General features: G+C 35.4%; 1 protein-coding gene across 23 annotated transcripts in view; it reads right to left on the bottom strand.

The window, feature by feature from the left end:
• Positions 1-15,889, bottom strand: part of Dlg1 (discs large 1) — a 502,336-nt gene that overhangs the window by 168,886 nt on the left and 317,561 nt on the right. The window contains exons 1-2 of one of the 23 annotated variants that reach the window (XM_070304051.1): positions 9,530-10,034; positions 4,184-4,222 (exon numbers count right to left, since the gene is read on the bottom strand). The exons of 18 other annotated variants lie outside the window; for them this stretch is intronic. In XM_070304051.1, the coding sequence (XP_070160152.1) occupies positions 4,184-4,222; positions 9,530-9,676 (186 nt within the window). In that variant the 5' untranslated portion in view covers positions 9,677-10,034. Of the gene's footprint in view, positions 1-4,183; positions 4,223-9,529; positions 10,035-15,889 lie in introns of those variants that run through there. 4 more of the 23 variants (XM_070304052.1, XM_070304055.1, XM_070304053.1 and 1 more) reach the window with 4 other exon arrangements.

Genomic DNA, 15,889 nt, shown 5'->3' on the forward strand with positions numbered 1-15,889 from the left:
AGTCATAGAGCGACATGCGAGTACAGCAGCAGCGGCTCGGATAGACTCGATTATAATTTAATATGCATCGCGGACAGGGTAATATCCATTAGGGTTACTACGCAAAGCTCGTTACTTGCTGAAGAGAGGAGGAGTGGGTACCTGAAATGAGCTGCCCACTCGCACCAGTCGGCTCTTTCGCAATTATTTACCGACCTGCAAAGCCCCACCGTTGCCCACATGCTTTTTACAACGTCCGTTTTCATACGCCGCTTTACGGGAGATTGCAAAATAATCGCGGATGCTGCTGCTAAGCGAGAATGTTTAGCCAAATGCTCTCTTGTAATAATTATATAAATTGAACTGGAGGACTGAAATTTTCATTCGCGAACTATCTCCATGATATTACGGCAAGTACAATATTATGTTACGTTTTACGGCACACACATTTACATGTCATACTGCTAAAAAGAAAACATGCTAAAAGGTTGAAAAAAATTGGAATAATTATTGTCATAACAATTGTTATTATCCTTATACTTTTTCTCATTAATTATATTGTGAAAATGGAAACGCTATCAAAAGTTAATTCCTTTTCCGCGTTAGACGAGTTAATGCCCATCTATGTGTCAATTTGTCTGAATTAATTAGGACCAGTGCCCTCGCGAGAGTCTACGAACATCTCGTATTCTTGTTGATGTTCATTCGAACTAGCGAATGAACTAGCAAACTTTCGGAAAATTTGTCAAAGAACATATACGAATTTGCAGAAAAGAAGATAGTAGCAGATACGTCGCTGCGAAATGCCAAGAGAAATTCAGGTGAGTACCGAGTCTATTACTAGTAATATTCGCGCCAAGATGACTATAACGTGTTAATTGTCCCGTTTGTCAGATAAAATAGTTTTAATAATACCGGTGGAATTTAATTTTACAGACGCATATGTAGTTGACGAAGTTTTAGTGTCCGTTCTCGTCCAAGTCGCGTATGTAGTTATACATTGTCTCGAGAATTCAGGAAGTTACTTTAATCTCAATTAACAAAACTCTTTCTAAAGATATACCAGGTATATAAATATGAAACCGGAATTTGCCCATAGATGGCCCTAACTGTCAATGTAGTTACCGTCAAACCGCGTCTTTGGCGCCATTTTCTTGTTTTGACATCTTATAAAGATTTTCAACTCACAACAATACAAGTTTCATACAACAGCATAGTTTTTAATAGCGTTGAACATGTCGAATTTTGTGCCTGGAAACTACGATTTGCGGACAGCATTGATTTTCTGTTATCATTTGAAGAAAACTGCTGCAGAATCGCATCGAATGCTTGTCGAAGCCTACGATGAGTATGCTCTTGGTAAATCACAGTGTTTTGAGTGGTTTAAAAAATTCAAAAGTGGCGATTTTGACGTGAGAAACGAAGAACGTGGAAGAAGGGTGTGATCTATTATGAGCTGCTAAAATCTGGCGAAACCGTTAATACTGAACGCTACCGACAACAAATGATCGATTCGAATCAAGCTTTGCGTGAAAAACGACCAGAATATCAAAAAAGGCAACGCAAAGTGATTTTGCTTCATGATAATGCACCATCACGCACAGCTAAACCGGTCAAGGAAACGATTGAGGCGTTTAGTTGGGAAATACTTTCGCATGCGGCTTACTCACCAGACTTGGCTCCATCCGATTACTACTTATTTGCATCGATGGGACACGTACTTGCCGAGCAGCGCTTCACTTCTTACGAAAATGTACGAAAATGGCTCGATGACTGGTTTGCCTCAAAGGAGCAACAGTTTTTTTGGCGTGGCATCCACAAATTGTCAGAGAGATGGGAAAAATGTATAGCTAGCAATGGGCAATACTTGGAATAAAATATTTTTTATCATTTTCATACAATAAACGTGTATTTTCTATACAAAAATTCCGGTTTCATATTTATATACCTGGTAAACTATTGCAAAGTTGCAATTGATATCCCCGCGTTCATAACAATATTAAAAATTAAAGCAAGCTTAATGTAAATTTTTACATAGAGGGAGATTAATAAATCTATATCTGAGTGATAAAAACAGATGTACTTGATACGGGTATATGGCGTGAGTTTAGGATTAAGAGCGAGCCGGTGGACGCCCGATAATCGGATTAGTCCGGCGGCGATTAGCAGCGACGGATTCCTAAATCCCGGCTATATGAGAAAGGCGAATGGATTGCGGCAGGGCCGGCCGCGAAGTTCGAGAACTCGCTGCTAATTCCGAGAGACGAGCGACGCGACGGGCGCGACAGGACGGGCGCGCACGTACGTTTCTTTATGTGATAAACCCGCTCTATTCGCACCGAGCACGTACCCTTACGTACGTATATGTACGTTACTCTCGCGCGATACCGCGCGAACACGTTCGGACGGCCTTAAAATTCCCGTCGCGTCAAACTGATTATAAAAGAAGAATCGGGAAAGAGAAGCGGCCGTGCGAGCGAGTTGAAACGGACGTCGTAATTTAGGTCGACGCTGATAAAGAACGTGTCGGTTATTTCTGCCGTTATCCCGCGTCGGACGGTTCCTTTTATATCCGTCTACGGCGAGATTAAATAAAATAAAAACCCGGGCGAACGCGACGAGGTTGTGTGCGAGTGCTCTCCCTTTGCTCTCCGTCCAATATTTGCCTCGGGCGCGCTACAGTGGAAAATTCGTTCGTAATTTTACGGTCTCTCAAAATCAGAAGTCGCGATCGCGACATAATTTTATATGACAAGACGCGTCGAATTGGTTAAAAACAAAGAAAAAACACGGTCAATAGAGACAACCAGCTATGTGCGATCAATTATTTAAAAAATGTGACAGAGATACTCTAATTCGTGATCGAGGTATATAAAATGTAAGCGCGATCTTAAGATAATAATAGTATTGGGTCTGCGTATTGTACGAGCAATTTCGACATATGTATTAGGTGTACAACTTTGCTTCCGCCGTTTTCCTATAGATGGCTTTAGCGGTAAGTAGTGGTCGAAATAAATAGATCATAGACGTCATGCAATAAACTTGGACATCTGTCAACATAACCCCATAGAAATATTAGTCGATTTGTATCTGCATCATAAAGTTATTCTCGATTGAAAATGTCAGTTTACGAGCCAAATTCTCGTCATTTGCGGGAGGTTTTAATTTTCTGCTTCAATATGAAGAAATGTGCGGCTGAGGCTCATCGAATGCTCTCAAATACTTATGGTGAGGCCGCTATTAGTGAAAGAACGTGTCGTGAGTGGTTTCAACGCTTCAAGAACGGTGATTTTCACGTCGAAGATCGGCATAGCGGTGGAAGAGAGAAGGTTTTCGAAGATGCAGAATTGGAGGCGTTACTTAATGAAGACTCGAGTCAAAGTCAAAAAGAATTGGCACGATCATTGGGAGTGACTCAACAAGCAATTTCAAAACGCCTCAAAGACATATAACCAGTTTTTTACAATAAAGCCTGAATTTCGGGAAAAAAAACGGCGGAAGCAAAGTTGTACACCTAATACATATTTGTGAAGAAAACAAAAGTCTCGCAATTTCCGCGACGCGTCCTGCTATATTTTCTCTCTGGTTTACTTTCTGTACCGCGCGGTCAGTACAATCGTCCACGATCGGTTCGGGCCAAGAGCTTTGAAACTGACTTTCCACGCCATCTTCCACGTCGCATTCGCCCCTTTGTCGCCGAGAATTAACTTCGTTCCAATACAGAGTGGCGTGCGTCTTTTCGAGTTAATTCTAACGAGCGCTTTGTACCTTGCGCTCCGCGCATTCACTTTCCCGTACGACCAAGAGAATCCAGTTGAAAGATATCACGACTGTTAAGAAGTGATGTCGACTACATGTATGGTATTCTGCCTAGAGTAATTATGCTATTTGTCACTGATTTAGACGACTCATTATTAAAAAATCGACTTCGGCAATGTTCAAGAGACATTGCAAAACGCAGAAATTTCCAATGTTTTTTAAATCGTACATCGAATCGTACGTCGAATTTTTATACTAAATGGAAAAATAATATTCTGTTCTTCTTTATAATTTAAAACGAATGTTGAACATGAAGCTAAATTATGCTGATTAAATAATTTAATCGCAAGCTTTGCTATTATTAAAGAGCTGCGATCAAATTGATTCGCGCTTGTGTTAATAAAAATTATTTTAAAAAGTGTATATTTATTTAAAAATCACTCACATATAATGAAACAGTAGAGAGGAAAAACGCATGATTTACCTGCAACAGAATAAAAGCAATCCATAATTATTAACAAAGTAAAAAAAGAAAGTTTGCAAATAAATAAATGCAAATATAGAGCGCGAGAAATTAGCTCGGATTTCGCGCGAGAATGCAAAAACAAATGAAAATTTATAGAATAAAAAACGCTCGCAGCATCATAAAGCGCAATAAAAGATTAGCCGGAGGAGTCTTTCTTATTTCCGCCCTCAACAGCTGGCGAATACGTACGCTGAAAATAACGCGGTTAATCGCGGCAATTTTGTAGCACCGCGCTCGCACGGTATAATATATAATATATAAGGTGTATATTAGGTGTATAATATATTAGGTGTACAACTTTGCTTCCGCCGTTTTTTTCCGAAATTCGAGGCTTTATTGTAAAAAACTGGTTATACATTTATGATTCAAAGTATTGTCCACTCCCAATGATCCGTGCCAATTCTTTTTGACTTTGACTCGAGTCTTCATTAAGTAACGCCTCCAATTCTGCATCTTCAAAAACCTTCTCTCTTCCACCGCTATGCCGGTCTTCGACGTGAAAATCACCGTTCTTGAAGCGTTGAAACCACTCACGACACGTTCTTTCACTAATAGCGGCTTCACCATAAGTATTTGAGAGCATTCGATGAGCCTCAGCCGCAGATTTCTTCATATTGAAGCAGAAAATTAAAACCTCCCGCAAATGACGAGAATTTGGCTTGTAAACTGACATTTTCAATCGAGAATAACTTTATGATGCAGACACAAATCGACTAATGTTTCTATGAGGTTATGTTGACAGATGCCCAAGTTTATTGCATGACGTCTATGATCTATTTATTTCGACCACTACTTACCGCTAAAGCCATCTATAGGAAAACGGCGGAAGCAAAGTTGTACACCTAATATAAAAGTTTATTATATCGTCAGAGCGTCGCAGCGACGTTAAATGATAAAAGGGCAGAGTCGCAGGGGATTCATAGCTTTCGCATTTATATCGCCATTTTCAACGGTCCACGGCAAACACATTCGTAACAAGCTCGTTTCGCGCGTAAAAAAAAGTTGATGAGGAACGCGCAGCGGCAATTAACATTAATTTCATCGGCGTTGTTCGATATGACGACGGTACCGACGACCAACGATACGGAACGACGATAAATCGCAATTTATACGCGCCATTTTTCATCGTACACGCGTCAGTGCTTTCTGCGGCGGACGATTTTTTTCGTCGAATAACATTGTATTTTCGTTATCGTGGTTAATCGGGATTGCCTCACGGATGAAAATCGTTTACAATGAAAGTTATTCACAATGAAAGGATTGAAACCTCGAGCGATATAATTGATTTCGCTTTTACGCGTTTCTGTTAAACAGTCATAAAAGCCACGTCGGACTTGTCGACGGAATTGAAATTGATTTATGAGACTGATCCTTCCTCCGAGATATACGTCGGGTGTCGAAATCGCAGGCGCGTAAATAGCCGACAATGCGGTTATGCTAATCGGCAGCCACCGCGTAACTCGGCCAATCGCTCGATAAATCGACAAAATAAATTGGTTTTCGATAACATTACCGGTGAAAATGCTTGCGCCTGAAGGAACAAGAAGGGGTCGAAAGAGAGCAAGTCATGAGCGTCCCGAGGGTAGGCCTGGTAGACGAGGATCTTCGAGAACGAAGGAACCTTCGAATCGCTCGAACGGGTCAGCTCTTTGTCAGCTCGAGGGTCCTTTAAGCCACTTTACGTGTTAGCTGATCCCGTGTCGACACGACTACACCTGATCTTCGTTTACCCGCCCACCTGCGTCTTGACTACATCTTAAACACGGTCTTAAAAGTCCCATAATACACGATATGTAAGGGAAAAAGAGAAGGAGAACGACAGAAAATGCGATTAATTTTATATCTAAAAATTTATGTAAACTTGTAATATATATAAAAACATTATTTTTTTCTTTATTTCTCTTTCTCTCTACATTTATCCATCTATTTATCTATCTCTTTCGTATGTACCGAGTGTTATACGATTTTCAAAACCATGTTTTTGAATGAATGTGTAATCAATTTGATACGTAAAATTCTAAAAGTACCTATGGTTAAGAGTTCTATATCCCTTTGTTGTAACAAAGGAAAATTGATAGAATTTAATGAATGTCGAAAACAGGAATAAATATGGCGCGAGAGATATCGATTTCTAATAAACGTAAATGCACGACCAGATGGAAGTAATATATAGATGTCCGCGTATATCGACATGTGCGAAACATTATAGGAAAAGGAAAAGGAAAGGAGAAAAGAAAGAGGACTTGGTAATTTACATCTCGGGGTAATTCACATCACGTCAAATATGGACGGTGTTATAAAAGAATAGCGGTAGTTTAATAAACCTTATAGGGAAAAGGGCATTATCAGCTACCTGCTGTTTCTCTCACCAACTATTCCCCTAACAAAATATATGAAAGATGTCGAGGAAGCCTTCGATTTCGAAGGAATGTTAAAAAGAACATTTATACAATGTATCTTACAATGAAATAGAATGACAAAAATTTTTTCAAAAAATTGAATTAAATGTGAAAAACCGCGCTGGATTTTTCTAAATAAAGATAAAATTAAAAACAAAAAAACATTCGAGAAAGCTATATATATGTATATATATAAAAAAAAAGATTTGAGATTACGTTTATAAAAGTGTCCAAAGATAAAAATTGTGCAGTCATAAATGGATGAATTCTCTGGTTATATCTTAAAATTTTTCGAGAATAAAATGAATCTACCAACAATACAGCTTTATAAAAATGGTAAAATGCAATAAATAAAAATCGCATTTTCGTGGTGTTTCAGCAAATGAATAAAAGAGAACAGCCACGAAAAGCCGTGCAACTTTATTTTGAGAATCATACACACACCACATATATACAATGCATATATCGATTTACACATAACTTTTTGTCAATGATACTTTCGTGGCTTAATTATAAATAAAAATAATGAAGCCTCTGGTTTATATTTCGACACATTAAACTTTCCGTAAAGGAGTTGCTGCGAAAATTTGAAATATATAATGCATTGTTGTCTGACATTATTCATATAACGAACATTTGCCGCCAATTAAAAATATTGTACTATTCGTAGAAGAAAGAAGAAGACATGGATTGGTTAAAGTATAGAAATGAAAATATATGATTATCTAATATGTACTAGATTCACATTGATTAATTCACGGAGTATATTTTACATAAAATATAAATAATTTTTTCCAATTTCCATTTTTCTCAATATTATATTTAAAAAAAAATGACCATTCCGAAATTATATATTAAAAAAATGACTTTCTGCTTGATAAATAGTTTTGTTTAGCTTCAGTTCTCTATGTATACATGATGTTCAAAAAATATCATTCAATATTTACAATATATGGTAGATAGAACACACTATACTAAGTAAAAAAACCTTAGTAAACATAAGTCGAAAGTTCAACTGTTTCTGAGATGTAAACATTTTTGTTAGCGTCATGATTGATCTACTGGCTTCTACGTGTCGCATGCGATGTTCACCTCAGAGTAGATGTATAAAATAATAATTTTTGCGATAATTATTATAGTGATATATGAGTAAATAAATTTCAGAGTCCAACTCATATTTCATAAGAATTTGCAAACGGATACTTTCTATATCGCACAATACTCATTGAGTATATAGCTTATAAGATATATAGCTTATAAACTTATAATCGCGATATATCGCGAAGGTAAAAAAAAGATGTCTCAGAATTTTTGCTCAGAAAGGCCGATTAGGCGCATCTCCTCCACACGTTTCTTCCGGGAGAAGTTTTTGCGAGGTCGGACGAGCTCGTGCAATCATCCATTTATACCGATATACATAACGTGCTTCGTATTCGTGTCGTACTGTCGATAGGAAGGTCGTAAAGATAGTAGGAGCGGTTTGCGGATGCTTCTTACACTGTGCAAGATTTGTTGAAAAGCAAGTACAGTGATAAGAGTCGAATGCAGCTCGTGGCTTTTACGCGATTACGCGCACATACAAGTGATCAAGTAGAAAAGTATCCTGTTTGCACGAAAGCAATAATAGCTACGTGAAAATGCTTTCGTCATTCAATTTTCGCGTCGCGAAAATTATTAAAAATCGCTAAATTATCGCCTACACAAGGAAACAACAAGAGTTGCGAAAATAGATGACGAGTAAAAGAGAGGTAAGTGCAATTAATTTAAAAAATCGCTGATCATTATGTGTTAGATTAAAATTAAATATCGTAAAATGTTGGAATGTGAAATATTTGAAGATCCTGTAGAAAAATTTTTGCAGAATCGCATTTTCATAAAATATCTACATCGTCGATAGTCCGGGCTGAGCGGATGCAGTTAATGTAACGGTCGATTTGTTATTGCGCTATCTTTAACATTTACACGTCATTAACGGCGTTAGCAGCGTCGATAACCACGTCGTTGAATTTTGCACGGAAATTTTGTAATATATGAGAAAATTTGTAAATCTTCCATTTATCTCCTTTATGTCCTTTTTTCTGCATGTCGCGACAGGACTAATCTTACTATAATAAGACGAAAAAGAATTTGTATGTAAATTATTATTAATGTAAGAATAAATATTATTCTGCAATTCTTCAGAAATACTTCGAATTAACTAGTTGAATAATTAATTAATATTTATCGCAATTAAACACCAATTAATTGCATCAGATAAATCAATTTACTAAAAATCAATTTATATTATAAACATTACAATTTTTAAATCAATGTCATTTACTATATTATAAAAAAATATATCAAAAAGTATCCATCCATATCGTTGTTTAAAAATTTTTTTGAATTAATTAGTTAATTAATTAATTAATATTTATCACAATTAAACACCAATTAATTACATCAGATAAATCAATTTACTAAAAATCAATTTATATTATAAACATTACAATTTTTAAATCAATGTCATTTACTATATTATAAAAAATATATCAAAAAGTATCCATCCATATCGTTGTTTAAAAATTTTTTTGAATTAATTAGTTAATATTTATCGCAATTAAACACCAATTAATTACATCAGATAAATCAATTTACTAAAAATCAATTTATATCATAAATATCACAATTTTTAATTTCAATTTCATTTATTACATTATGAAAATTTTATGAAAAAGTATTCACATCATTGTTTAAAAATTTTTTTCTGCAACGATACATGATATGCTAAAATTCTCGGTTTAATCTAATGGTAGAATAATTATCGAATAAGTAGCGCTAAATTTTATCAAAGTTGAAGGTTCTAAGACTAGAATATCGTTAGCCTTACCCTTTCATTGGCGGCCGCATTGAAGTCTGAGATGGAGAACGTATCGACGATGGAGTCGAAGCGCACGAGCTTTTTCGGATGATGGGCTTTCTTCGAACGCGGACAAAGCGAGCACATGGCTGGATCTGTCGGCGTAGTCGGGGGCATATTCGAGAACGTTTTCTCACACGGATTGCGTCGACACTGCGATTAAGTTTTCACTGCGAACCAGCGCGTCCGAATCACTCGCGACGATCGCGAATAGAATATTTAAAGTTCTTCGATTGTTTTTGCAGACAAGACACACAATATATCTCGCGTCTCGCGCAAAATCGTGTTTTCGTTATCTTCGCCATGCAATCTCGGTCGCATAATTACAAGATTGTTCACTCTGGGAGTGATAGTTTTTAACGCGCGTCCTTCGTTTAGCAGTGCTCTAGTAATACCGTTGCTATTTTGAATATTTTCAGTGTTGCCAACTTTTAACAATTTTGACAAAAAATAATCTAATAATTAGAGATCACTTTTTGCGTTGATAGTCCTCTTTTAAACACTTTCCTATATATTTACGATGATTATTAACAACATTGTGGGAAGAATATTAGAAACAATTACGAAATTATATGTATTTTTATCGTAAAAAATAACTATTATATTTTTAAACTATGTGCGAATAACAGACGGCGAGATAGACAGTAGGCGACATCTGACAGCAATTAGTGTTCATCGATGTGCATTGGTCGATATAGAAGGAATTCACGTCGTATATGCAACTGCAAAACTGCAATACCGTCCGAATAAATCTATCATAGAGGGCTGCAAAATCCAATCGTTATAGATTTAAAAAAAAAGATGTGAAACATCTTCCTCGTCTCTTTTCGTAAGTAAAAGTTCAATTTCGTGCCAGATTGTTTTACTCATTTGACAAGCTGCATCATATTTCTTAAAGATTTTGCGAAATATTATGCCTCCCTCTCGCTCTCTCTGTTTTTTTTTTTTTTCTGCACGAATAATCGCTCGGACCATTTTTTTACTCGTGTCGCAATTTTTCAACGGCTGTCCATTTGAATTTCGGTCAGTTTACACGTCAGTTGCTCTTTAGCATATATTGCCACTAACTGCTCGCTATTTTCTGAGCTGTTCCAGTTAAAAGTTTATACTTGTAAATTACTCGCAGTAATTTGTTGCACCGTTATTTCTCGTTTCTTCGTAAATTGCAATGCGACTCATTAGTAAAACTTCATAACCTAATATAATCCTCTTAAAGTCGTTTAACAGAAACCGAGTAAATAAGAATCGTAGTTTTTTTATCAAGACAGAGATCGATTTTTTCCTGGTAAAACTATTTGACATATTTTATCATATTTTTATATCCAGTTGCACATATACACACACACACACACACACATTCGCATAGACATATATATATTGGGTGGCCCATTTAAATCCATCCAGTCAAATATCTCAAAAACCAAGCCCGGAAGAGAAAAATGTTTCAGACAAAAGTTGTTTGGTTTCGAGGGGGCCATAAGATGGTGACAATGATTTGACCTTGGAAAATCATTTGAAGGTCATGTGAAGGTCAACTTTAAAATCTTAAATAGAAACCCCCATTTTTTATTTAGTATTCTTGTAGCTGACATCGAGAGCTTTCCAAAACATTATAATAAAGTATTTTTTCATTAAGTACTTTTTGAGTTATTTTATATTTTAATCTGACATATTTTGATATAAAAAATTAAATATCTCGTAAAATATTTAGTTTTTGATAATCTTACCGTAATACTTCTATGTACAGAATAATGAGACAAATCAATTAGTATAAAAAAAAATTGTTTTTAAGAAAATTATTTACAATGTATTTTTTTAAACAATTATTTGTTTTTTTTGGCACTTGGTTTTTGAGATATTCAACTGGATGGATTAAAATGGGCCACCCAGTATATATATATATATATATATATATATATATATATATGTAAAAGTATGCTCAAATAATTTCAGATTCTAAAATGAAGCTTAGAGAAGTCAACGAAAACACTTTAATTACATAAAGTGCATCGTATTACAACAATGCGAAAAAATCAAGTTTCCAGCGAACAAAAAGGAAGGACGATCTCGCTTGAATGCACGCTTCAAGGTATATTTGATCTGACATGCGTCTGATGGAAATGCAATTGAGTTACCGATGTCGATTTCGTTTTTCAACACGCTTCGGTGAGTTAACGGAATGTTCGTCTTTTTCATGGCGTAGCTTCTATTTGCGCTATAATATCTTCTCAAAATGTTATAAATAATTGCGAATTAGATGCATTGTGAGGGATATTCCGATTGATGATACTTGAGAGAATAATGAACTTATTGCCGATATTTGAACTTTATCGATTTTATATTCAAATCAATCCGAAGATCAAAAGACATGCGATCTATCGAAAGAAAATTATTATAAGAGAACAGAAATACTTTTAAATGATATTAAAAGTAAAAGTGAGATGTGTGTGTCTTTTAAAGTCTGAAAATGCACGAGATCCAACTTATATGTCACTTTATCTCTGATTCATATATAAAAATTGAAATGAAAAAAATAATTTGTCCTTTTTTTTTTAAGCGCATTAAAATGTGAATACTATATTAATGTTGACTAGTTTATTTTATATTGTATTTCTCATAAATACACGTATTTTATTTGTGTAAACACGCGGATAATGACAAATCAATTGCAAACGGAAATTTCTCAGTTACTCCATGTGCTCGTGTAGTCGATGTTTCCCTAAACGTGAATGAATTGCGCGTGTCTGCTATAGACAGAGGACTAATCGGCGCGGTTGTTTTAATAACTCAGCCGTAAACGAAGATGTAACTTCTGACGCCAATGGCGCACGAATGTCGGAATAGTTTACGTGAATTTCGCTAATTGAAAAATATTTGTATATACGCGTTTGCTTGTCTATTTCTTCGCGAGAAATAAAAAACTGTTTCAAAAAGATAATCAGTATCGCAAATTGCACCTATTAATCAAATTTATTAAATCTATTAATTTATAAAATCTATTGACAACTCATTGTTCCATTATTAATATTGGATTTATCCTCTTTGTTTGTTTTATATAATTTTTAAGCGACATATATAGAAATTCATATTATTAATATTAGATTTATTCCTTTCATTTCTTTTATATAATTTTTATGCATCGTATAAATTGACCTTATATTATAATCAAATAATAAAAATAAAATATCTTTGTCGCACATAGTCGAAAAGAGAAAGCACACACTTTCTGTCATTTCGAATCGAGACGCTAATTGATATTTGGCGTTAACGCGCGAGTTAGCATTATTATCATGAAGAGAGATAACGAGAAAAACGGACGAAAAGTTAATTTACACATCGATTCATCGCGTTTGAAGTCTCGCTTCAATATTTCTTATCGATCATCACTATGGCTTCAAATAGAATAAATAAACGTAACGTGCAATCGTTATTGCAATCGTTACTGACCGCCTCTATACATACGTACATAAATATCGATTCGAATATGAAGGGTATATGATAGACTTGACCATTTGCATAATAGTAATAAAATAGTAAATGCAATGTATGAAAGATCATTGTCTACGTGGTTTCTTAAAAAAAAAAAAAAAAAAAAAAAAAAAAATTGGCTCTAGCTTGCGAAGATATGTTATTTCTCTCCCTTTTTTTAGTCAAAAACATTTTTTGATAAAAACTTATAATTTTTAAATGCCACATAATACAACAGAGGCTAATGCGTTTACAAAATTGACACTTTATTAATATAAAAAGAAAGACATGTACTGCAAAAATATAGTCGCACAATATTTATCTAGCACACGATGAGAAACTAGCATAAAAAGACAATTTAAAGTGATTACAGTTTCCACGCGTGCTCATAATTACAAGAAGCATAACGAATATTTCGCAACATGTATTTTCCACGATGTGGCTATAATTAAAGCGTATTTTCTCGTGTATTTTGAAGTAAATATAAAACGTGGTAAACGATCCGCTTTACAAACCGCCATACGTTGCACGATTCAAAGGAAAAATGATAAAATCGCTCGCGGTTGTTTAAGATCAAGTTAACGAACGTATTTTGTGTTTATATTTTGATTCTAAAATATTTTATTTGAAATATATTTTTAAAATTAATTGGATTTATTATTTTTTATTCTCTTTGTCAAGCTAAATATTTACCGCTCATATCTGATATTGATTATATCTAATTCAGTAATATCAAACTATAGATTGATCTATTTAACACTAACTATTATATTTTTCTCCTTCTACATTAGAAGAAATCAATGAAATAATCAATTAGAAATGGCCAATTCCATTTACACTAGAGATAATTCAGTGTGCCCTAAAATTGCATATAAAATTGTTTTAAAAAACACCTTTGTATAAGAATGATCTCTCTCTCTTTTTAAATATGATTAATTTTTAATTCTCTAATGATCTCGAAATAGGAATTTTACATATCGTTGCAACGATTAACTATTTGCTCTTATGAAGCATGTGAGGAGTAAATAGTTGGCAATTTGAAGGCATTAAATATGTCAAAATCTATAGGCATGCCATTATCCGGAGTAGTTGATAAATGAACATTTCAGCATTGTAATCGCAAATCTGTAGCATACTCTGGTGAACTATGGAGGTCGGTCGATAATATCACGCATTAGCTGGAACGACCCGGTAGTCCGATTGGCATTTTATAGTCGCGATAGTACACGTCGGTATGTTTACAAAGCAAGTTGTAAACTTTACAATGTCGGCAAAAAATTTTTCCCGTTACCTTCGAATTTATCAACACGAAAATCAGAACTCTTTCGCGTGCAATTATACGATATTTCTGTTACTTTAAGAGTTATTCTTTAGCAAGAGTTTTATGAGGATGATCGTTTTTCCCTTCGGTGTATCCGTCACGGGATCGATAAACGATTTGAATTATTCAATCAGATATTCTCGATGAATGCCACAAAGTCTTGCGCGAGCACGAGTTAAATTTACACTAGCTCACCATCGGTATCTCCTTAAATAGTCTACAATGCCGTTCGCTTCTTTCAATTTATTTAAACGACACGGAAAGGATTTGAGAAAATAAAAAAGAGATATATGTGTCTATTATATATATATATATATATAAATTGAAAATGATAAGAATTATTTTATAAGTATCAAATCATAGATACATAATTATATCCTAAATTTTAAACCAGAATTAATTATTACTATTTTTGGGGGGAACAAAATATGTATTTTTTTTTTTACCATCTCAATGCAATTACATTGCAATCAAAACATGGTATCTAATTTCGACTTGCGCCTCGCGCGAACGCCAGCTGTTCCCAAAGAAAGGTCACCGACAGGTTTCTAAGCGGCAAATGATTTATCACCGCACTATTCTATTACAGACGGTACAAAGACTGCGTTTTTCAATAAGCCACGATGAAGAGTAAACGCGCACGTCATCTTGCGCGATGCACATCCGTCGCGCACGTGTGCGACGTACGTGTACGGCGTGCGATTTGCGACCCGCGTAGAGAACATCCGCGTTTGCAGGAAGTCGCGACTTAGCGTCTTTGCGAGAACAGCGTGTCGTTAAATACCACGTGCTCGTTATCCGATAAATCTCAACGACGAAACACGATGTCGCCAAGGTCGACGATACGTCGCATTGTTTCACAAAGTTCATATGCATACAATTCCTGTTTATTTATTCGACCTTATTGCAGAATTTCGCGATGCTATTTGCATATCGCGCGAATATATATATACATTTTGGATGATTGCATAAGTTCGTGCCCGATTTTCATAGATGGCATTAAGTTACTGCATGGCGGAGTTCTATTGTTTTCGTGTGGTAATTGTTGCTTACACCGAATAGATGACGTTGTCTTATGTCAATTTAGCGTCAGACATTATTCAGATATGTCCATTTGTGCATAAGAAAAATCATTAAAAATGGAGAACGAAAGGTGCATTTGCGGCATGTAACGCTATATGAATTTCGGAAAGGCGTGAGTGTTGGGATTGCACAAAAAAATATTCAAAGCGTTTATTTGGACCGCGCTCCTGCTCTCCGAACAGTCAAAAAGTGGTTTGGCAGATTTCGAAATGGTGATTTTAACATGAAGGATCAACCCCGCTCTGGACGGCCTTCTGGCATCGATGATGACATTGTGCATGCCTTAGTGAAAAGAAACCCAAGGATTACAACTGAGGATATTGCTGAGAGGCTGAACATCGATAATTCAACCGCTTTTCGTCATTTGAAAAAGCTTGGATACATTTCCAAGCTTGATACGTGGGTGCCGCATCTCCTGACTGAAAGGAATAAGCTGCAGGAAAACTGCAGGAGTTGCA

Source organism: Polyergus mexicanus, unplaced genomic scaffold (genome assembly GCF_030449975.1).
Source record: "Polyergus mexicanus isolate NDT 795.1 unplaced genomic scaffold, iyPolMexi1.0 SCAF_11, whole genome shotgun sequence".
NCBI lineage: Eukaryota > Metazoa > Arthropoda > Insecta > Hymenoptera > Formicidae > Polyergus > Polyergus mexicanus.